General features: G+C 42.6%; 2 protein-coding genes across 6 annotated transcripts in view; one reads left to right on the top strand and one right to left on the bottom strand.

Annotated features, from left to right (window-relative positions):
* Nucleotides 1–4,059, top strand: part of LOC136672206 (CSC1-like protein 2) — a 52,169-nt gene extending 48,110 nt beyond the window's left edge. For 2 of the 3 annotated variants that reach the window (XM_066648184.1, XM_066648181.1), the window contains 2 exons: nt 1–54; nt 149–4,059. The exon at nt 1–54 is cut by the window's left edge and continues 24 nt beyond it. In XM_066648184.1, the coding sequence (XP_066504281.1) occupies nt 1–54; nt 149–334 (240 nt within the window). In that variant the 3' untranslated portion in view covers nt 335–4,059. The remainder of the gene's footprint in view (nt 55–148) is intronic. The other variant, XM_066648183.1, reaches the window with a different exon arrangement.
* A 201-nt stretch (nt 4,060–4,260) lies between these two features.
* Nucleotides 4,261–22,398, bottom strand: slc29a1b (solute carrier family 29 member 1b). 3 transcript variants are annotated; one of them, XM_066648187.1, is made up of 13 exons: nt 22,278–22,398; nt 14,348–14,422; nt 14,142–14,223; nt 12,335–12,486; nt 12,012–12,151; nt 11,686–11,820; nt 11,403–11,500; nt 11,240–11,321; nt 11,081–11,154; nt 10,490–10,598; nt 8,893–8,978; nt 6,682–6,881; nt 4,264–6,067 (listed from the first exon to the last, which is right to left on the bottom strand). In XM_066648187.1, exons 2-13 carry the CDS (start codon nt 14,371–14,373, stop codon nt 5,956–5,958), a joined length of 1,296 nt encoding a protein of 431 aa, XP_066504284.1. In that variant the 5' UTR covers nt 14,374–14,422; nt 22,278–22,398; the 3' UTR covers nt 4,264–5,955. The 3 variants fall into 3 exon arrangements, with proteins under 3 accessions (XP_066504285.1, XP_066504284.1, XP_066504283.1); XM_066648186.1 differs by lacking the exon at nt 22,278–22,398 and adding an exon at nt 15,919–16,098 and having other exon boundaries at nt 4,265–6,067; XM_066648188.1 differs by lacking the exons at nt 14,142–14,223; nt 14,348–14,422; nt 22,278–22,398 and adding an exon at nt 14,224–14,305 and having other exon boundaries at nt 4,261–6,067.
* Nucleotides 22,399–23,980: the final 1,582 nt, after the last annotated feature.

Here is a 23,980-nt window from a genome sequence, read left to right as displayed (position 1 = left end):
GACGGCGTGGAGAACGGACGGCCAGCTCGCTCCTCGCCCACCAACAAGTCACAGGTGAAGGCCGTGTTATTCACGCATCTCCCTTCATCTTCAGTCTCGTGTTTATTGATGTTTGTGCGTTTAACAGACGTTCTCTTCTCTTCTGCAGCAGCAGATGTACATAGCGCAGGTCCTTCAGGACCCAAACTGTGATGAAGCAGGGGGGGGAAGCGGAGAAGACGATGGCCAGGGGTCCTCGCAGGACGAGGAGATGATCAACGCCGGGAACAGCCTCAACGAGGCCGACTTCCAGTCTGGGGAGGACAGCCTCATCGCCAACGAAGTCCACCAGTAAGAACAGCTCTGATGGAGGGGAGAGGGAGCAGGAGAGACCGGAAGAACAAGAGAGTGCTCCAACCCATCAGTGAGCTGTCAGCGCCTGGAGCTTTCCGTACTTTTGTGTGAACCGCGTCATCTCTCTCATGAGCGCCGTGAGCAGATTGAGCGTGTTGGTTTATGAGGAGTGTTGCCAAAAACTTCACACCAACACCTTCAAGCGCAAACTGCACATAGAAGTTATACATTCACACACCAACACACACTCATACTTAAAGACGTACATGTTGGACTTACACACGAGTAGATAGTGGACAGGTTTACACAGATACACACACACACACACTTGCACTTTCACGGTCGACTTTGTGCTACAGACTGGTTCTGTGCAGAAAGAGAACAATGGGGGACAGTAGTGACGACGCTTTAGTGTCAGTGCAAGTGTGTGTGTGTGTGTTGCGTGAGGTGTATTTATGTAGTTTTTTTTATTTTGTATTTATTGTTTTCACCGTTTTCTGTGGAATGGGAGGAGGTCTGCTGCAGATTTCACAACAACTAGTCTCAAATATTAGAGTAGATATAAAAAGCTCCATTCCATCGCCGAGCATCGATGAAGGACTCCAGCCGCTGAGAGAGACATCGTTGCCAGAGAAACTCCAAAACCCAGAATCATAGGGGATGCATATTCTGGGAATTTCCTGAGTAACCAAGAGCCTCTAATAAACTCCCAAAGGTGTCCCATGAGGAATTCGCAGGCTCTTATCTCCAGCTCCAGGACACGTATCTGTGTCGAGGCACTTCATCTCACTTGCTAATCCTTCACCTGTATTAGCAGCTGCGGAACTGACCTGGTCTTTTTTTTTTCGCCTGAGCGAACAGCTTTAGCGCTACACCTGGCATTCCAAAGCACGTGTGATAGAGAAGAGCTTCACGGTGCCAGCCTCCTCACAAGACAAAGTCTGTGAACCCATCGCCCTTCTCGGACAGGAGATGCTCAGTTCTGTAGTTCCACTGACCACGGGACGAGTCCTGCTCGTGTAGCTGTGGAAGACGTAACACAGGTAACGTTCATCAGACGGAAAAACGACATGGAGTTATTGAAGTTCTGAAATACTTTAGAAGAGTCTTCTGGCGTCTTGTTGTCGTCGAGTGACCTGTATCCACACCCTACCTTGATTTGTTGAGTTTTGTTTGTTTTTCTTCACCTTAACTACCTTAACGTGCGTCTGTTTATTTGTTAAATGAAGTTCATGTTTGAGTACGTTCTGCATAACGCTAGGTTTCTCCACCGTAACCTAGACTATGTATTTATTCATCTAGGTTAAAAGATCCTGTGCTGGTCCACAAGTCTAAACGTGATATAGTTGTGTGTCTTATCACAGTGGAAACCAAATGAAGAATCCAAACTTCCTGTTTTTCCTTTAACCAGCAGTAGCACACGAAAAAATAAGAAGCCTGGATCGCACACTGGAAGTGGGTCAGCTGGACCTGCCATTTTTAAAAACGCTAGTTTAGAGCCGCCTTCAAACCGACCCTCGGTTCTTAAGAACTGACTGAAACTAGGACAAACACGAACACTACGTTTAGTTTGTTGATACCTGTCTGTGTGAGAGTGCTTTGTGATAGCCGGTGCCTGTTATTTTGTAATTGCTGTGAGAAACCTAATGAAAGGTAGCTAGCTGAGAGAAATTAGCCTTGAATCATGCTAACGACTGGAGATGAGCGTTACGACTCGTTAGGAATGAACACAGCTCAACCGTGTGATTCTGTTCTTAAAGATTTTAAAACTAGTCGTACATTAGGGTTGTAATAATATCTGTAGCCTCTAAAGTGCTCCAGTAGGGGGAGCAGCCATGAATCCACAGCACCAGTTAGCGTTAGCGTTAGCATTAGCTTTGCTTCAAGTCACTCTGTGCCGATAAGAAAAAAACACGTTTTTTTTTATGTATTTTTTTCTTTCTTTTTTTTTGTTGTTACTTTTCTAATGCACAGAAATGCATGTGATTATGGGTTGTGTGAAACAGTTGATGCGGATCGTGGGAGTGTTCCTGCCTTCCAGAACCTTCTGTGACCCGAGCCCTAGTTTGGAGTTCTGAACTAAAATGCGAAAGCGAAGCTCGTGTCAGTTTTAAAGACGGAGCTTCTGCGACATCTGTGATGAGATTTGCACTGTTACTGAAGGTCTTCTTAAGGTGGATTTGTTTATTCACTGAAAAAAAAAAAAGAAATCTTAGCAAGAAAAAACTTTAAATCTAGTCATTGTTGCTAATGTCTCATAATGAGAACACATCCTTATTCAAGGTTACTCTAGGTGCTTTACTTGCTTTAAGGGAGATTCTTATTCATAGTGCAGGGCATTATTTGGAGCAGGTTAATTTGCATATTACAAAATTAGTGCTTGAAACAGACAGAGTAAGACGTTCTCGAGATTCTTTGTGCGTATTTGGCAAACGTTGGACGTTTAGGCTCATGGGCAGCTGCTCCAGAGCGTCCCATTTCATCTGCTGCTTTTCTATGGAGTTTACACAAGCCGCACCTTTAAAAGATTTCATTTTGGACATAAAATAACAGGAGTGTGTTGACTAAGATTTAAACGATTTCTCTTGCAAGATACATTTTTTTATTATTATTCTCACCATGTCCATGTTTTTACCTGAGTATCCCCAGCCTCATCAAAACCCTCCAAACCCGGTTCTACCAAATAATTACGGTACCCTTTAGGGCAGTAACCTGAGGAAAATTTAACAGTCTCAAGTGTTCTTTATTTTCAAATGGGGGAAAAAAAGGGCAGTTTACATCTGTGTTGTCGTTTATTTGTTTGTTATTTTTACGTGTGACTCTGATTTCCAGGCTTCTCATTGGTAGACACAAAGGTAACCTGTGAAAGCTGTAGCTACGTAGCTCTTCTGAACCTTCAGTGGTAGTGGCGAGGCCTAGATTCGCCCATAGCTCTCAGGAGGGAGCTGTAGCTACACGCTGGAGATACTGATGCAAATATGTGTCTGACTTTAAACATGTTTTGGAGGGACTGTCCTCTAGGGGGCGTTCCTTTAGGATCCATTGTAAAACACACTACAACCCAAGGGCCATCAGCTGCTCGTATGAAGGTCGTTTTCTAGTTCCTGGTGTGTTCCACCTGGTGTTGAGCCTTTCTCTTGTAGCTGGACTGTAGAGTTAAGTCGAGGGGGAGTGCAAACCTAAGTTGAAACCACGAAACGAAAAAAGGCCCGAGAGTATTTCTTTTTCTTCGTCACAGACGTTTGTTTGGTGACGCAACAAAAGCCTGTTCCAAGTGTTTGAAACCAACTGTGTATTAAAAGGTTTGTGGGTAATTAGCTGTAACCTAACGCTGTCCGTTCATGAATTTTTTAATCACTGCTTATTTGTGTTTTTCTTTTCTTTTAAACCATTGTAACTAATCTTTGAGTTATAAAAAAAAGATGAATGTCTTTTAGAGGGGTGTTAATGAGTGAACCGTGCTATTGGACGGCCTTTAGCAAATCATACGAATGAGTGGGTGTGAATAGGACTGGTCTGTATATACCCTTCAGTTACGGCACTGTCATGGTGATGGTGTTCCAAAGCACATATGTACAGTTTGTATAAGTCTTGAATAATGGGGAGGGGACTGAACAGAATCTGTAAAATAGTGTCCTGTCTTTTTGCTATAATTCTTTTACTTTTCTTCCCGTCTGCGCCATCGATGCTAGATTCTGCCACCGTTAGAAATCCGAACTCCAGCCCGTAGTCTGAACTTGAAGCTGTAAAATTTGTTTGGCTGTGTGGTATTTACATTTTTTTTTTTTACCTCGTTTGTCTGAGATTCATGTCTGTGGTGAAGCATTTGTCACCTCTTCAGTTCCTGGATCAATAAAACTTGGTATTCATCCTGTGGGGTGCAGCATTTCCACTTTTAATATGACCAGCAGAGGACAGCAGAGTACTGTCAAAGAGAGTGTGTGTGTGTGTGTGTGTGTGTGTGTGTGTGAAAGAGAGAGAGAGAAACCATGACATTCAGATTTAAAATACTACCTTCTTATAAAATATCATTAAACATGTTTTATATTTTTACATAAATACACAGTCCTAAGTAAATCCCATAATGATCTTTTAGTGCTCATTTTCCTTTTTTCACAAAGTTGAAATTGCACAGAACATCAGGCCTAACACAGTCCTCTAAAATACATTTCTAAAATGCTATATTTAATCATTCATTCATTATCTGTAACCCTTATCCAGTATCACGGTGAGTACCTGGAATCATTGGGTGCAAGGCGGGAATACACTAGGAGGGGGCGCCAGTCCTTCACAGGGCAACAGAGACACACACCCTCACACCTACGGACACTTTTGAGTCGCCAATCCACCTACTAACGTGTTTTTGGACCGTGGGAGGAAACCGGAGCACCCGGAGGAAACCCACGCAGACACAGGGAGAACACACCACACTCCTCACAGACAGTCACCCGGAGGAAACCCACACAGACACAGAGAGAACACACCACACTCCTCACAGACAGTCACCCGGAGGAAACCCTCGCGGACACGGAGAACACACCACACTCCTCACAGACAGTCACCCGGAGGAAACCCTCGCGGACACAGGTAGAACACACCACACTCCTCACAGACAGTCACCCGGAGGAAACCCACGCAGACACAGGGAGAACACACACATTGGTAGGTGGATTGGTGACTCAAAAATGTCTGTAGGTGTGAGTGTGTGTTGCCCTGTGAAGGACTGGCGCCCCCTCCAGGGTGTGTTCCCGCCTTGCGCCCAATGATTCCAGGTAGGCTCTGGACCCACCGCGACTCTGAACTGGATAAGGGTTACAGATAATGAATGAATGAATGTTATTACAAAGATGTGAAATCTGTAAACGTGTGCATGTGTTAAAAAATAATAGAGTACATGACACACCTTCACAGAAAGTGTGTGTTCACAACTGCAAATATCGGTTACATAACTGAATACACAACTAAATAATACACTGTGGTTGTTGAGAGTAAAACACAAACAGAGCAGTCTTCAAAACTGTTTTGATCACATCACAAACACTCTATATCCCGAAGTGTAGTATATACACACCCCTTAAAATGCATGAGTTCAGCTTTTTAAAGTGCACCCAGAATAGACACAGACTTGTCCACGATGACAGTTCTGTAAGAGGCCAAGGATCAGCCAGAGGGGTTTAACCCCGTCAGTACTTCAGCAAATAAATGTTGGATGAGCGTTTGTCAATTCAGTGTATTCACCGCTAATTAATTAATAAACATTTGTTACACACATAAAATACGTGAGGAAGCTTAGGAGATGGGCGACACCCCATATTCAGCCACTTCTCCCCGCTCTAATGTTAAGTTGGTCATTACCTCGCCACTTTGACTTGATCTTTTACCTGTGTTTACAAAACTCTCCAGAAACCTAAAGGATGGTTAATGGTTGAACACCAACGACACTGCAGTTTAACCCAAAGCCAGGCTTAAATCAGGTCTAAGAAGCCAGTCTATAACGTTAAAGTATCGTCCTGATTTACTCCTGCCTTAAGAAGCACCAGGAAAAAAAACAGCTTTTTTTTTATTGAGGACAAATGAGTGTCAGTCTTTATCACATACTGAAGTGAAATGCAGTGGTCAGCCTCAAATGACCCCTCGAAACAGGAAGGACAGGGCTGCCCCCAGAGCCAGGCCGAGGGACAAGAAGAAGGCCATTATTGCTCCGGCTGTCTCAGCTTCATTCGCAGCCACTTTCCTGGAGGAAATAAATATCAGTCAGTAACAGCACAGAGCGGTAAAGTGCTGTCTTGCATCTGGAAGTGTGTCAAAATTAGTCTTACAGGAACTGTTGACTGAAAATCTCATTTCGATGGAAAAGACCTGGCTGGAAGCTGATCTGGGATCTGAGAGTATGTGGTGTTAAATGCTTGTTTCCTGCTCAGATTGGACGGTTACTGATGATTTACCGACATAGTCCTTCCCCAAAAACACAACATGTTTGTTTTGGCTGGTGACTGGTTGTGCTACTTTTTTTAACTCCACTGTCCTACTACATTAAGAACTTTTATTTTGAAGCTAGTCAGGATTGGTATAGTTTTGCACTGGGGGTAAGGCTAATGTAGCTAAAACTGGGCTTTTATTATATTAGCTTGGAGGCTACAATACAGAATTGCCTCCAAGCTATTTATTAGAGCCGTAAATCATTTCTCAAAGTATTTATTTGTTGTTTATACTCCACAGTTAGCCCCCACTATTGGGCGGCCATGTTTAACATTTGGTGCAGGACCTCTAATACATCCAGGACACTAGGTGGCAATATAAAGGCTGGTTTAAAATGTAAAAAGAAGAATCGCTGATATAATAACTCACTTGGGCCCGAAGCACATGCAGAGGCTGGCCAGGTATCCGTTGGAGAAGGCGAAGAGGATCATGAAGATGATGAACCAGGCGTCGTGTTCGAAGAATACGGGTAAGTTGTAGCGTGGATGGACGTTACACAGCATGAAGAGAGGCACAAAGACCACACGGGCCAGCAGCAGAATCGGCAACAACTTACTGTCCTTCCCCGGCTGAGAGACAGAGAGAGAAGGTATGACGTTGTACCACATGAATTTACATCTCATGACGTATCATTCTGTTTACATAAAAAAAAGAAAATACATTAAGTATTGTAGGTGGGTGGCACGGTGGCGCAGCAGGTAGGTGTCGCAGTCACACAGCTCCAGGGACCTATGTTCTCCCTGTGTCTGCGTGGGTTTCCTCCGGGTGACTGTCTGTGAGGAGTGTGGTGTGTTCTCCCTGTGTCTGCGTGGGTTTCCTCCGGGTGACTGTCTGTGAGGAGTGTGATGTGTTCTCCCTGTGTCTGCGTGGGTTTCCTCCGGGTGACTGTCTGTGAGGAGTGTGGTGTGTTCTCCCTGTGTCTGCGTTGGTTTCCTCCGGATGACTGTCTGTGAGGAGTGTGGTGTGTTCTCCCTGTGTCTGCGTGGGTTTCCTCTGGGTGACTGTCTGTGAGGAGTGTGGTGTGTTCTCCCTGTGTCTGCGTGGGTTTCCTCCCACAGTCCAAAAACACACGTTGGTAGGTGGATTAGCGACTCAAAAGTGTCCGTAGTTGTGAGTGTGTGAGTGAATGTGCGAGTGTGTGTGTTGCCCTGTGAAGGACTGGCGCCCAATGATTCCAGGTAGGCTCTGGACCCACCGCGACCCTGAACTGGATAAGGGTTACAGATAATGAATGAATGAAGTATTGTAGGTGTTATTATGATAAAAAAAAGTATTTCTAAATCTTTTGGACTGTGAAAATTAATAGACACGCAGCAGTGGGGCCCAAACCTTATGGGCAAATGACCACAAAGGTGGACATCGCGAATCTTCTCTAACCCAAAGCCTTTTAAACTTATATTTATAATTTATCCCAGCTTCTGAATGTGGCAGTGCTTTTAGCTCCATGGTCTACTGTAAATGAAGTTTTAAGACTGTGGAAATGCATCATGGCCCACACTGGGTTAGTTGTTGTGGTTATATCGTGTTGTTAATGTAGTGTGTCGTATTGATCTCTGCTCTTTGGTGGTGGTTTTGGGGTTGTTTTACTTGTCCACCATCCTCTTCCTTTTTTTCCCTACTTGTGACCCCACCTAAGATATTTGGACATTTAGTGGGACATAAGCACTGGATGGGGCTGTTCTCAGTCTTTGTAAAGTCTGATGACGATTGTTACATTTATATAGTACTTTTCTAGACACAGCACATAGATGAATCATAGAAAGGATGAAGCCCATTTAAGATAGGGGTGATTAAGAGGTCAGAGCCTGGATATTGCGTCAAACCCTGACTTTTTTCGAGGAACTGCCTGGGGATATTTTAAGACCTCGGAGAATAAGGACCTTGGTTTTACGTCTCATCCTTAGGATGGTGCCATTTGGTCAGTATCGTGTTCCTATCCCTGCACTCTGGCTTTTTGGATTTGCCAAGACCACAGACACAGCACCCCTAAGCAATCTCTGGAGGTCTCCCGGGTACTAGCCAGCTCCAGAGCCCAGTGGATTTGCATGTTCTGGAGTTCAGGTGCTATGGCCACTGGGAAAAGCTTGAGTTTAATGGTTGACCTTTGAACTCTGCATGATGTGACCTGTGTAAAAGCTATGGCAACCAAAAACCTAACCACAGTGGAGCTTGACAGTTTCCCCAATGGCACCATGCATATATCCAGTGACCCGTAGGTTAGGACGTCCAGTTCTACGGAGTCTGAATCAGCGCAATAGATAATACCTAAGGCGGCTTGGTCTTATGCCCTTTGCAGCTGGTTTCAAAGGAAGTTCAGTGTAAACATGAATGGGGGAAAGGTCTAGTAATCTTCAATAAATATGAACTGAGAGTCAGTTATGAGCACATGGGTGGGTTCAGTGGCCACATCTCAATCTCGGTTCCTTTAAGTTCCAGCTGCAGTAACATCTAGACAACTGGAAATGCTATTGTGTCAGCGCTGGTTACACCGAGGTCAACAGACGCTGAACATACTCCTGTACGAGTTCTATATCAGAGATGAGAGTAATGCTGTTGCTAAATGTTTAATAAGTAACTTACCCACATACACACAGCGGTCAGGCTCCGTCCAGCCCAGTCACACAGATTAAAGAGCAAGAAACAGGACACAGGGATGAAGTACATCTCTGAGGAAAGAGGAAAGAGGGTCATGCAGTGATCTACGGAATAGGTTTATTTTCAAAACACAAAAGAAACACAACACTCTGACCATTAATATGTTCGACATAAAAGTATGTAATTTATGTTCTGTTGCCATTTCTCACACCCTCCACATGTCACATTTATTTATTTAACCATGGAAATCCCATGGGCAGTGTTTGCAGATGTATGTATATTCCCTTCCCTCAGGCTCCTTAAATGCTTCTGTTCTCATTTTATAAACACACATGACGCACAGTGGTTTTGTCCACATGACTCCACATGTTAGTGCCTTGGGGAACTGTTGCAGAAATGATGCCTCAGCAAGGGATGACTTGCTGGATCCAAAGTATCAAACCTACCCTGTATCTTTCATATTGTGTTATTTGTTCCTGATATTACAGAGTCCACACAACAGCTTAGTATTTGTTGTTTAGTCTATGAATGCATTAATAACATTAAAATTGTATTACAAAGAGAGTTCAAATGGATAAACTATTATATCACCATTGGAATACAGCCACAAATCAAAAATTTGAAACCTTAATCATTCAAATTACGGTTAACACTTGTTAAATACAGTTGGTTTTATAGGAATATCCAGAGGAGAAAGGGAGGGGCATTGAATATGACTTTAAGGGGTCTGACAGCTTGCGGTCATGGAAAATGTTTAATTACTAAAAGATTATTACGATTAAATATTAGAGAGGATACATAGTCAAGTTATAATTCATGTAAGAACCCTCAAAAGCGCATATACAATATATGACACTTAGACACAGTGTACATTTGCTAAAATCTTCTACAGAAAATGTACAAAATAATGTGTTTAAAAATAATAATAATAATACAAAACATACAACATTGAGTCAGATTTACCCCCCAGTAAACATTTAGCCATTGATTCAACGTTGAAATAACGTGTATTCAACGTTCTCTCAAGGTTGAAAATGAAAGTTGAAAAGACGTCCAAACACAGACATTGAAAAGACGACTATTAGACGTATTTTGGACGTCCATTGATGTTATTAATTGGTCCCGAAATAAATTACTTGTATAAAACGCATTTTGGACGTCCATTGACGTTTAAATCATGTCCTTGACGGACAGACTACTTTTAGACCTATTTTGAACGTCCAGGGACATTCCTTGTTTACTGGGCCCAGTGTTTCAAGTTTTTAAGGTGGATAATCTCCTCAGGAAATCTCTGAATCTTCCAAATATGTCTCAAACAATGACTTACAGAAGTTTGGACCCTGTTCGTAGCATTTTATTTTGAGTTTATAATGAATGACCACGTTTTTATAGGCTCAAACATTTACCTCAAAAATTAGCTTAGCGCCATTTACTGAACTTAATAGGCGTTTCGACTGGAGGCCTCCGGGAGTATCGCGCCTGCGTGTTAACGTCTCTTTCTGCGTGTGCACTTAGGTTTACGTATTTATCAAGCTTCAAATTACGTATAAAAAACACACCACACAAATCCACAGCAGCTTACCCCATTGTCCTCCGTTAGCAATGGTGGATTTAGCATCTGCAGTGACAGCAGGGAAGGTGCCAATGGTGACAGTGAAGCAAAAGCACACGGAGAAGGCCATCACCCAGATCTACAGTGAAGCAGAGACATGACTAAAACATAAGCATTCACTTAAACTGAAATATTAGTTGAGAATCACTCTCTAGCTTTGTATGAATACAAGGATCAGCCAAATCACATCCTTATTTCTACACATTGCCCATTAACTATGGAGGTAAATACTGTAGTTTTGCAGTAGCACAAATGCAGTCTATGCACTTTGTAATTGCCCCCTGTTCTTAAACGATCACCACAGGGCAGGTACGATTTGGGTAGTTCATCAACAACAAAAAAGGAGTTGACAGTGAGTGGACACAGTGTTTAAAATCTCCAACAGCACTGCTGTGTCTGATCCACTCGTACCAGCGGAACACACACTAACACGCCACCAACACGTCAGTGTCTCTGCAGCTCTAACAACGATCCACCGCCCAAATCATACCTGCTCTGTGATGGTCTTGTGGGGGTTCTAAGCACCGAAGAGTAGCGATGTTGAACAGTGAAAGACACTACCTTTTTAAAAATGTAAACCATGGAAGGATTATTCTGCGCATTTCCGATAGCCCCTGGCACTTGGTTGTGCTCATCTAAAGATGGTTAAGAACAGATTGTTTTAGATTCAAAGCAACGAGTCACACAGATCACTTTAGATTCAATATAAAATTCATCTACCTTTTTTCAACAAGTCTACTTTGTTCTCCTCGTCTTGCGCGGGGCTGCTCCGGCTTTGTTCCTGGTAGAACTGGTAAAATTCCTACAAGAAGAGAGAATCGGATTTTTAAGAGGTGACTGGAATAACTGTCTGTTCTGACGACACGATTGGTTCTCCACTCACCAGTTTGGGAAGTGCAATGTACGACAGGATGGCGAGGCCTATCACGACACAGGCTGTGATGAAGTAGCCAAAAGCACTGTTCTTTAAAGCAGAACCACCTGTGGAAGAAAGAAAGACCCCAGGAAAACTAAGACGCACCGCATGAAGACTGGCTTTTAACTCACTCACTCACTTACTCACTCACATTTAACTAAGTGCTCCACAAGGTGGAGCAATATTCAGTGCTTTAATTCAATGACACGGTTTGTTGTTCTTCTTAGTATTTGTTTTTATGTAATCTTACTGGCGATAGCACAGATCATGGCAAAGGCAGCGAAGGTGCCAGCCAGCCCCTGGCCACTCATGATTGGGGTAGTGTAGGAAGCAGGTAATCTTCCAGCCATGCCAAAGAGACTCCCCTGCAGCACAGCTCCAAAAGCTGGAAGAAAAGTTTGGGTAAATACACACAAACACACACTCCTGACATTATTTATGAGCTATCTAATATCTAAAGTTTCATAAAATGTAACTTAATAAATAATGAATATGCACCAGCATTAGCTAAATGCTAAAATAATATGAGCTACGCCAGAGGGGTGTTAGCCAAAATGTGTGTGAACGTCTACTCACTGTTAATGATGACGATTTTAACCATGGTGGTCACAAAAAACGGCAAGGGCTCCATATGCACTTTTACCAGGACAGCAGTGACCAAAAACACCAACAAGATGGCCATTAAACTACCCATGATCCTTAGTTTCTGGGGGATTCTGTTTAGAGAGCAAGTCAGGGAATGAAATAGAAATCATCAGAAGCCTGATCAGTATGAGAACATTATTACAATTCATAAGTTTATCCATAAACTACAGATTGTAAACACAGAAAAAAAACATACCCTCAACTGCCCAACAATCCATATATTCATTTTTGTACAAACCGCTTCTCAGACTGACCTCTGGTGTAGAATGGAGTTGAGGCAGGTGAAAGCTAACAGAGGGATCATGGCACACAGTGTCATCACATTGTTGAACTTGGCTTGCAGGACGCTCCGGGACTCTCCTGAAGGCTCCACAGTGGAGTTGTCTGCCAGACGGCTGGTGAAATACTGCAAGCACATAAATATTTATCATGAATGACATGTATATCAACATTAAAGAAAATTTTCTCCAGTGTTTCTTCTTCACATTATCCAACAGCAGTTATACTGACACCTAATATGGAGAAAGATTAGTCTCAAAATATTTTACAAATGCGTAAAAGTTAATCCCCAAATTAAACAAAAGTCACAAATATGTTTCACTGTTCACAAATAAATACTGTGTCTCACGGTCTGCAATTTGTACAAATACAGTTACATTCATAAATACGTGTTTTTGGTTTTCATCGATATATCACAATTTTATGCGAAAATACATACATTTGTTTAAATTTACATTGTAAATTTTTTTAAAGTCGAAGTCTGGAATTTAAAAAATATTTGCAAATTGTTGAATCTGCGTTTGTGGATCAAGTCACTCGCGTGTTTTCCGTGACGTGCATTTGTTCATTTCCTCTCGCGGGTTTTTGGATTTTGAGACTTTCCTCTCGCATTTCACCCGATCCAAATACAAATGCAGCCTGATCCACAAATGTGTCCGGCAGGCGAACAAACCACCGCTAGGTGGCACTGTTGTTTCCCCCCAGTGTTTCCGGACTGACCTATTGCTGTCAGGGCCGCAGCAAAACAACCCCCTGTAGGCGGGACTGTAACGCGCCATTGGCTGCCGCAGTAAATGATAGACAGATAAATCTGGCTGCTGATTGGCTAAATAAAAATGATGACCAATGAGAAGCGCATATTCTGGTTAGGGGCCTTGGGGTATCTGCCGTCTGAAACAAATCACCCGTTTTAACAATTAAATTTCAAAAATAAAATACACATCGCGTCCCGTATCAGTCCAATACGCAACACAGCTTTTAGTGTCTAAATACATGATGATTTTAACGTATTTTGTTTGACGTTATTAAAGTAGGGAAGGTCCGCTGGACTTTAACGTCGTTAAATTTAGACCACCTTCAAAAGTGTTCCCCAGTGATCCCCCTCCTAACTGTCTGTGATATGAAGCTGAATTCAGCGGCATTTTGTTCGAACTTCCACATTAAGAGCTGCGCAAATGCGTCTCCATTTAAGTTGGCACTCACGTCCTAAAACAACAGTGACACCTAGCGGTGGCTCGTTCGCCTGCTGGCCACATTTGTGGATCAGGCTGCATTTGTACTTGGATCACGTGAAATGCGAAAGGTAAGTCTCAAAATCCAAAAACCCGCGAGAGGACGCCACGGAAAACACGTGAGTGACTTGATTCACAAACGCAGATTCTACAATTTACAAAAACATTTTAAATTCGAGACTTCGACTTTACAAATATTTGCAATGTAAATTTAAACAAATGTATTTATGAATGTAATTGTATTTGTACAAATTGCAGACTGTGAGACACAGATTGGGATGTGTTCATTTGTGAACAGTGAAACATATTTGTGACTTGTGTTTAATTTGTGGATTATCATTTACACATTTGTAAAGTATTTTGAGATTAATCTCTCTCCATAACCTAAAGGCCACAGAGATTCGATACTAAGCCTATTTTAGACATAATCACCCATGTATGGGGAGCCACTCTATGGAGCATAAACTTTTATGGAATTCTTATCTTATATGACATGCACTTTCACTGCATCTTCACTGATAGATTATTCCTGAGGAGGACAGCTCAGTACCATTGTGGCGGTCATGAAGAAATTCCATGGCAGTAAAGTTCCCAATCCAAGCATGAAAAAAATCAGCCACACAGCATTGTACCTGAGGAGGAAACAAGACTCCAGTGAAGTTAGGCTTCAGGCGTGTCCAGTCAATCACTGATAACAGGAACATCGCTACACAACCACAGACATTAAACTGGGTAAAGCAAGATAACATTACTGACTTGTCTTTAGGACCCTGGGTGGCCATACTGAGGGGCTGGAGATGTCTTTTCTTTTCGCTGACACCTAGATGTGACCTAAGGAACAGGAAGTTACCACAGGAACAGTTGTTCAGACAAAATAAAGATACTAACAAGAGACAACATTTGTTTCCAGTAGTGATCGTTTTATTGTGTATCTACAGGGCTAACGACAGGTATTTTGCCTGTGATTTATACCTTTCATGACTGAATCAGAGCTACGAAGTTATGTTTTTTTTTGTTTTATGTCTTTGGGTAAGGTGAACCAGACGTCCTCTTTTACCCGGACATGTCCTCTTTTTTAGACTTAAAAAAAATGTCCGGGCTGAATTTCACAAAAATTTAGTTTTTCTAGCGCTTACATAGAACTTCGAGAAGTTTCGTTCACAAACTAGTCCCGCCCTCCTTTACTCCGATTGGTTCGCTTGAGTGAGAAGGGGGCGTGGTGAAGTAGCCTAAAATCTTCTGATTGGACGGTCTGACTGTAGAGCTACCGTTATTGGTCGATAACCTTCTCTGTAAACATTTAATTGGTCAGTCTGCACGTCAGTAGTCGTCGTCCCCCCCCACCCACGGAGACGTTTCCTCCTTTTCAACATCTCCGATCTGGTCACCCTATTTTGTGTAAATGTAAATTATGTGTCTCCATTTTTGTGGATCATTTGAACAGCTTTTAAAGGTGTCCTTCACATTGTGGGAATTTCATGATGAATGAACTGAAGGAAATGCTCCAACATTAATAGTAAAATATATATATATTTTTTTTTACACTGACTTCAAGGGAAAGTTAAGAAGATACTATTTTTGTCTTTTATTAGACAGTGAAGAAAATTTTAATAAAAGGACAAATCACTAAATAATTAATTCTGTGTAATTGCAGATAAATCTGAGATCCTAATTTTATTTTTTATTTTTTTACACATTTAATCCATATTTTATGACTCTTAGCATAAAGCAAAAATCATGCTAATTTCCATTAGCACCTCTGTGGGACTGGCTAAGTTACGTTAGCTCAAAGCTAACAGTAGTCTATGCACTGTTCCAGTTACATACAAAGGCATTCAATAAACACAAGATGAATAACTCCAAAATAGTGCATTTCCATTTTAAATCTGAGGTTTTGAAAGGATTTATTTCTGTGATTAACATGAATTTAATTATAATATAGTTGTAATCTTCCTGTATCTCTCTCCAAAATTTTATGGTACAGTTTTACTGCTTTAATAAAGCACAGTTTACATAAACGTACAAAGTGAAATGGAACCACCTGGTAAATGTTTTCAAATGCTATAGTGAAAATAATTCTGGTTCCTAAAAGAAACTACCAAATTAGATAAAGGTCCTTTGTCGATGCTGGATTCAAATCTTGTATTTCCAACAAAGTAATGTTTCAGCAGACGGAAAACCATCCTTAATCTTTCTACATAATATTAAACCCTTTCTACTGGTCCATTTACCATTACATTACCATTACAAGCCCTGCAACCATGATGCTTAATAAAAATGACAAACACTAAAACACTAGTGTAATAGATATGAAGCATGATACTTACTATCAGTCAATGGCACACACTGATCCTTAATGCCCACGCGTTCCTTCAGACCACACTGTTATTTCTTGACAAAATACCCACGATTATATAGAGTCAGGCGAGTTTTAAGTCAACAGTGTGCTTGAGCTCTAAGAATCCAGCAGCTGACTCCTCCCTCTCTGTTTTGTGCTCAGTGAGGGGCACACATTTCTGACCCTGATAGTGGAAATGTGCTCTATCTCAGGGTGTGCACCCTCCTCCTCACACACAGCCATCATCACTACAACCCTCCAGTTAACTTCTGCTCCACTATAACACAGTGTACGATCTGAAAACTAGATATCAGACTTTTATCAAGAATAGTCATCTCAGAGGCCTTGTAGGTAAACACTGGGCTTGTGGGTATGTGGCTTAAATCCACACTCGAATAAAATCAGTAGTTACTTCAGTTGAACCATGATTGAAGTCTAAGTAAATGTCCCTTGATTAAAATGAAAAGTACAAAGTCCAAATGCTGAGTAACAGACTGCAGTGCTATTCCTATCCTCTCTGATACACCTGAGTAGAAGCCTAAATATAATCAAAAACCTGCAAAATCATATCTTTAAGATGCAAACCAAGTAATATGGAGTTGTTTGGTATGAAGAGTTCTGTTTTAGAGAAAATGACAGGCACCAAAACCTTCATCAAATTAATTTCTCATCTACGACATAAACATCTACGATTTGTACCTGAGATATGCTTTAATTATAGATTTATTACAGCAAACTGGACACAAATGTACTTTAAAAACACATTAAATTCATGGATCATTCTGTAAATGGCTCCATCTCCAAGGCAAAATGTTTTAGAACATAAGTTACATCTCTACTATTATTGTATCATACTGGACATTATATATCAACACACAGAGGGTGGTGTTGTATAGTGTACAGGCTGAATTTATGTTATATACATTATTACCCTTGGTTTCCATCACTAAATAATAATAATACAACAATAATTCTGAAATATGCAGAAAGTTTGATGGAATTCCCCTTTATTTACCAACAACTACCAATTTCTAGATGGTTTTTCTCCCCCTGGAGGTTTTTCTGCTTTCTTTTCATGTTGAAGAACACAAAAAAACGGCTTGAGTGTTGTCACATACATTAGTCTAGGGTATGCTCCGGGGTGTGATGGTGTGGTTAACATTCACATTGGTTAAAAGGGGCCTTAAAGTGTCAGTAGGCCTTCAAAAGAGACGATAAACCATTAGATCATTGTGTAATTTATTTGTGTTTACGCTGAAGGCTGAATTAGATCAGTCCATTCATGAATACAAAGGAAAGCTTATCTCCTTCACAAAACATTTGGCGCTCTTCATAACTGCCCTATTTACACTAACCCCCCCACCCTGGTTACTCCGGCCTGATCTAAGAAGGTGGGGAAGGAATAAACCCATTCAATTTCTAGGAATTCGCCAAAAGCAACAATGTTATTTATGGTTCATTGAGTACTACACTGAATACAGGTATTCAGATATTTAGGAGACCCTGATGTAGGCTCTTACTATATCACACACCCCCACTCGCCCCAGCACTGCTGGTTGAGCATTCTTCACAGACAGTCACCCGGAGGAAACCCACACAGACACAGGGAGAACACACCACACTCCTCACAGACAGTCACCCGGAGGAAACCCACGCAGACACAAGGAGAACACACCACACTCCTCACAGACCCTGGACCGGATAAGCGGTTACAGATAATGAATGAATGAATGAATGGTAGAAATCTACTCAGGAACACTTGAATTTGGATGATATGAATGGCTTTATTTGTTCAACTATCTCAATCATCAGAGATCTTTGACTGAAGCTAATCAGGTGAGTAATACTGTGAACAGCAAAGCCACACAAGGTGGAAAGAACCTTGAGGAAAACATTTATCTTTCTGTGCCACTGTGAGTGCATTAACATGATACAGCCCATTATAGGGAACTGACTAGTAATCTTCTCAGGGTAATGGGGGTGTCAAACTACTGATGGCTAAGGGCTAACTACTAAGTGTCTTCACTGTGGATTATGTAACTGGCAGCTTGAGCTTGCAAATGAGCAGCACCTAGGTTTAGTGTCTAACAATGTGATCTTATGTAAATGGCCACAAATCAAGTTTATGTGCGCTCAGGAACTGACCAAATCAAGGTGATTAGACGTTATTGATCATTCAGGGAGAAAGACAGTTTTGCTGATTGCTGTGGAATAACGTGATTATCTTTGGAAGTAGAATGTAACTAAAACCCAGACGACACCAAAGTTAAATTTGACACCCAAAGCCACAACAAGGTGCCGCAAATCTGGAAGTGGAAAGGAATGCTTAGGCTAACATTTACTTAACAATCCCTGACTCACACATTCCAAGCATTTTACAGGAAGCTGCCAAATTTAGGCTCTTGCTCAAAAATGCAGCTTTGGGGGTCGAATGTTTGTCTCTAACAATGCACCCTGAGACAATGATGTTTAAAGCATTTGTCACTCAACACTACCATCTTGAGTTAGTGACAAACCTAGGAAACGTTCCTTCCTTAGAAAAGGATAGCGCCAGGATGCTAATTGCTTTTTCCCTGGAACCTTCACTTGTTTTTACAGTGTTTTGTTACATATCTTGCCCTGTCTACTTTGCTAGTCATCAATAAAATACTCCACCTCGATGTTAGTGAAGCCTGATGGGTGAGTCACTGTATAAACTGTTGTCGTTCAGTTTACAAGGGGAGTTGCATATGTTATACCTTGGCACACAACTGTGATTCATATTTCAACTGAGGAAATTCTGTTTAAACATTCTGACAGTGGCAGCATAGTGGCGCAGCAGGTAGGTGTCGCAGTCACACAGCTGCAGGGGCCTGGAGGTTGTGGATTCGAGCCCCGCTCCAGGTGACTGTCTGTGAGGAGTGTGGTGTGTTCTCCCTGTGTCTGCGTGGGTTTCCTCCGGGTGACTGTCTGTGTGGTGTGTTTTCTCTGTGTCTGCGTGGGTTTCCTCCGGGTGACTGTCTGTGAGGAGTGTGGTTTGTTCTCCCTGTGTCTGCGTGGGTTTCCTCCGAGACACCTCCGAGTTTCCTCCGGGTGACTGTCTGTGAGGAGTGTGGTGTGTTCTCCCTGTGTCTGCGTGGGTTTCCTCCGGGTGAATGTCTGTGAGGAATGTGGTGTGTTTTATCTGTGTCTGCATGGGTTTCCTCCGGGTAACTGTCTGTGAGGAGTGTGGTGTGTTCTCCCTGTGTCTGCGTGGGTTTCCTCCGGGTGACTGTCTGTGAGGAGTGTGGTGTGTTCTCTCGGTGTCTGCGTGGGTTGCCTCCGGGTGACTGTCTGTGTGGTGTGTTTTCTCTGTGTCTGCGTGGGTTTCCTCCGGGTGACTGTCTGTGAGGAGTGTGGTGTGTTCTCCCTGTGTCTGCGTGGGTTTCCTCCGGGTGAATGTCTGTGAGGAATGTGGTGTGTTTTATCTGTGTCTGCATGGGTTTCCTCCGGGTGACTGTCTGTGAGGAGTGTGGTGTGTTCTCTCTGTATCTGCGTGGGTTTCCTGCGGGTGACTGTCTGTGAGGAGTGTGGTGTGTTCTCCCTGTGTCTGCGTGGGTTTCCTCCGGGTGACTGTCTGTGAGGAGTGTGGTGTGTTCTCCCTGTGTCTGCGTGGGTTTCCTCCGGGTGACTGTCTGTGAGGAGTGTGGTGTGTTCTCCCTGTGTCTGCGTGGGTTTCCTCCGGGTGACTGTCTGTGAGGAGTGTGGTGTGTTCTCCCTGTGTCTGCGTGGGTTTCCTCCGGGTGACTGTCTGTGAGGAATGTGGTGTGTTTTATCTGTGTCTGCATGGGTTTCCTCCGGGTAACTGTCTGTGAGGAGTGTGGTGTGTTCTCCCTGTGTCTGCGTGGGTTTCCTCCGGGTGACTGTCTGTGAGGAGTGTGGTGTGTTCTCTCGGTGTCTGCGTGGGTTGCCTCCGGGTGACTGTCTGTGTGGTGTGTTTTCTCTGTGTCTGCGTGGGTTTCCTCCGGGTGACTGTCTGTGAGGAGTGTGGTGTGTTCTCCCTGTGTCTGCGTGGGTTTCCTCCGGGTGAATGTCTGTGAGGAATGTGGTGTGTTTTATCTGTGTCTGCATGGGTTTCCTCCGGGTGACTGTCTGTGAGGAGTGTGGTGTGTTCTCTCTGTATCTGCGTGGGTTTCCTGCGGGTGACTGTCTGTGAGGAGTGTGGTGTGTTCTCCCTGTGTCTGCGTGGGTTTCCTCCGGGTGACTGTCTGTGAGGAGTGTGGTGTGTTCTCCCTGTGTCTGCGTGGGTTTCCTCCGGGTGACTGTCTGTGAGGAGTGTGGTGTGTTCTCCCTGTGTCTGCGTGGGTTTCCTCCGGGTGACTGTCTGTGAGGAGTGTGGTGTGTTCTCCCTGTGTCTGCGTGGGTTTCCTCCGGGTGACTGTCTGTGAGGGATGTGGTGTGTTTTCTCTGTGTCTGCGTGGGTTTCCTCCGGGTGACTGTCTGTGAGGAGTGTGGTGTGTTCTCTCTGTATCTGCGTGGGTTTCCTCCGGGTGACTGTCTGTGAGGAGTGTGGTGTGTTCTCCCTGTGTCTGCGTGGGTTTCCTCCGGGTGACTGTCTGTGAGGAGTGTGGTGTGTTCTCCCTGTGTCTGCGTGAGTTTCCTCCGGGTGACTGTCTGTGAGGAGTGTGCTGTGTTCTCCCTGTGTCTGCGTGGGTTTCCTCCGGGTGACTGTCTGTGAGGAGTGTGGTGTGTTCTCCCTGTGTCTGTGTGGGTTTACTCTGCTCTACCACACTCAGTTCACTTGCATTTCAATTCTGGATTTCACTTGCCCTCGCATACTTCGCCTCACCACTTACCCTTGGTTGTATCCCTGAGGCCATGTTAAAGGCTGTTCAATTTCTGTATAAACTGAAGTGAAGTGGTTTAGATGGGCCCTCAAGGGGACAAGTCAACATTGCTGTTCAACACTTAAGAAAAACCTGATAAAAATAGACACTCCCAAGCGGTTAATGAGTATTCGCAAAACCAAGTGAAAAACAACTGAACCGTGTCCATTAATGTATGTGTTTGCGCTAATGTTTTTGCAGTGCATTATGAGTTTGTTTGAATGTTCTAAAAATGTTCCACAATATTTTCAGACACTAAAAAATGGCAAGGTTATAGAGTATATAGCAAAGTTTTTGACATAGCACAATAAACACCTAAGCACCATAGCAAACACCCGGAATACTATAACAACAATCCCAAAACAATAGCAACCACCAGGAAAACCTTTAGCACCGCTATTAGCAACACCCAATCAGCAAGGCCCAGCTGCCATCTGAAATATCATAACCACTGCCATAGCAACACCTGGAAACCACGACAAACATCAAACGTCTCTTATCCTTTAAACCACAAACATTGCAGGTACAAACCTGCAGCGAGACTTTGGCACATCAACAACAACATCATAGAGACGAAGCATAACAACACACATGCGGCCTGGAGAAGTGCTGTAGACGACACCACTGGAGCCAGCTGACCACAAAGGGGCGTGTTCTAAACATGAAACTGACAGATTGATTGTCTGTTTCACTAACTCTGCCTGTCAATGTCACACACAAATCATCCGAACTACACGTCTTTTTACAGAGAGCAGTCCACATTCATGTCTTTCGTGTGATGTCATTATCTGATTTCACCATCCAAGTAACCTCAATCAGCAGTGTGTCAGTCAGCAGTGCTGAGGTCTGGGCTTTTGTGTGTGTGTGTGTTTGTGTTTGTGTGTGTGTGTGTGTGTGTGTAGCATGTCTATTGTTCAGAAAACACCAGTAGTGTGTTTGTTTTATTAGCAGATTTTTGTCTTGTGTCTATTTCTATTGTCTTTGTCTCGTCCATTTCCTTTTCTTAAAAGGGGCTGCACATTTCTGACCCAAAGCCTTGAGGTGACTTCCCACAGTTGAAGGGTAGACGTAAACAACTGTGATTCTTTATCTGATATGACGCAAAAGTGGAACCTGGTGGTGTCCTTTCTCAAGGTTTTTGATGGTGACAAGTTTTGGAAGGGTTAAAAAAATCTTGCACGGTTGGTAAGGGTCCCTTTTCATTTTTTTTTGTTTGTTTTAATTTTTAAACTGTTGATATTTTTTGTTGTTTTAGAGAATCGAGTTTTTTCTAATTTGCCGTCATTTCCTCTGACTTTCCTTGTCTTTACACAATTAGATTTTCTTATTTTAAATCCCTTCAGAATGAACTAGAGCAGCCAACAATAAACCGTAACAATAAATTAGCCCTGAAGCTACTTTAGCTGCGCTCTATTCACTCAAAGCCCTGAGATGACCCATTCCCCACAGTACAAACACCTGTCTGTCACCTGCTTCGTCCCCAAAAAGAGTTTACCAGCCTTACCTCTACCAGCCTTCTCTCCCTGTGACTTGTGCTTTGTTCTCAGTTCCAGCGCACTGTTCTTTTCCACCGCAGACATATGTTTTTAGTCGTCAGCCCACGTTGTATTTTCAGCAGTTTTCAGCTGGATTGGGGAAGCAGCACTTTTGGTATTATGTAATAAGAGTTTAAAGGCTGTCCCTGTTTCATTTCACATGCCTCTATCACTCTCTCAGCTTTTTGAAGAGCCAGGCTTTAGCTGCAAGTTTGTACATGTTTTAAGACCCAGAGCAAAGGTGACATACACTCTACCAGGCCACAGTGTGCTTTTTCTCATGATCATTGTTCTGCTTCAGTGTGTCTTATGAACACGTACAGAAATAGGACACCTAATAACCGTGCAGGAAGCCCACCAAACCTATCCTCATCCAATACACAGCACTTACTTTCACTCGTTCAACACCATGGGACTGAAAGGATGTGGAACTGACAAGAAATCCTCATTCAAAATAAGAAAATAGACCAAAATGACACTGTTTGCTAATCCAAAGTTTACGTGAAACATGATTATTACGACAAATTAAGTCCTTGATTCTACACACATCCCTTTCATCGGCTCTACTTCAGTTGCTCATTGTAGTTCTACCATTATACACTGTTTCAGTCTGTTCTTGAATGGTCAGCACAGAACGGTATAACGGTGGCTCATTCTCAGGGCTGCAGTGAAACTGACGTGGTGGTGTGTTAGTTGTTGTGCTAATACGAATGGATCAGACACAGCAGTGCTGCTGAGAGAGAGTACACTTCAATTCCTTTAGCTCTTTTCTCTAAGCTATTTGTTTAGTTTAGTTTTACTTCTAGTTTGAGTATGATGACTACATCATGGAAAACTGAGCAGTTGCACAAGGTATAACCCTTTTACTGGAACTGTGTGTTTATCAGTGGAACCTCGTGGTGGATTTAAAAATAAATTCTTTTTGCACTGTAATTATTGAACTCTACAGGTTTACCCTAACGCCATCTTGTCTAGAAGAGTCATAGGCTCCTAAAATGCCTCAAATTCAACCCTTGTTATTGTTTAATGTTCTCATATATAACAACTGTGACTTTTCAGTTTTGTTCATGCTCCTCCTCAATGAATAACACAAATAGAATCTTAGATGCAAGCAACGCAGTAAACATTTAGCCGTTGATTCAACGTTGAAATAACGTAATGACTGCCGTCTAATCAACGTTCTCGTAAGGTTGAAAATGAAAGTAGAAAAGACGTCCAAACACAGACATTGAAAAGACGACTATTAGACGTATTTTGGACGTCCATTGACGTTATTAATTGGTCCCGAAATAAATTACTTGTATAAAACGCGTTTTGGACGTCCACTGACGTTATCGATTGGTCACCACTTAACTAACTTATTAAGATGGATTTTGGACGTCTATTGACGTTTAAAATATGTCCTTGACGGACAGACTACTTTTAGACCTGTTTTGAACGTCCAGGGACGTTCCTTGTTTACTGGGAAGCATGCATTGCAATAAACATTATATAGATAAACAATAAAATAAACATTAGAAAGAAGCTTAAAATCACATACCTGCTGTTGAGACGTGTTTGTATGTGTGTGTGTGTGTGTGTGTGTGTGTGTGTTGAAACTTTGTTCAGAGAGTTGGCCCAACAGCAAAAGTTCAAAGACCATTGGGGGACTTATCAATTATCACACTTAGGG

This window comes from Hoplias malabaricus, chromosome 16, assembly GCF_029633855.1.
Source record: "Hoplias malabaricus isolate fHopMal1 chromosome 16, fHopMal1.hap1, whole genome shotgun sequence".
NCBI classification, from domain to species: Eukaryota; Metazoa; Chordata; class Actinopteri; order Characiformes; family Erythrinidae; genus Hoplias; species Hoplias malabaricus.
Note: the sequence above shows the minus strand (reverse complement) of the source record. Positions and strands in the feature narration are given on the sequence as shown.

Bases quoted from the DNA above. Each gene is read 5' to 3' on its own strand.
- slc29a1b (XM_066648187.1), bottom strand. From the start codon at position 14,373: ATGGCCACCCAGGGTCCTAAAGACAA. The intron at 11,501-11,685 runs GTAAGATTACAT...TTTCTTCCACAG, and splicing joins CATGATCTGTGCTATCGCCA to GTGGTTCTGCTTTAAAGAAC. The intron at 11,322-11,402 runs GTGAGTGGAGAA...CTCTTCTTGTAG, and splicing joins ACATTGCACTTCCCAAACTG to GAATTTTACCAGTTCTACCA.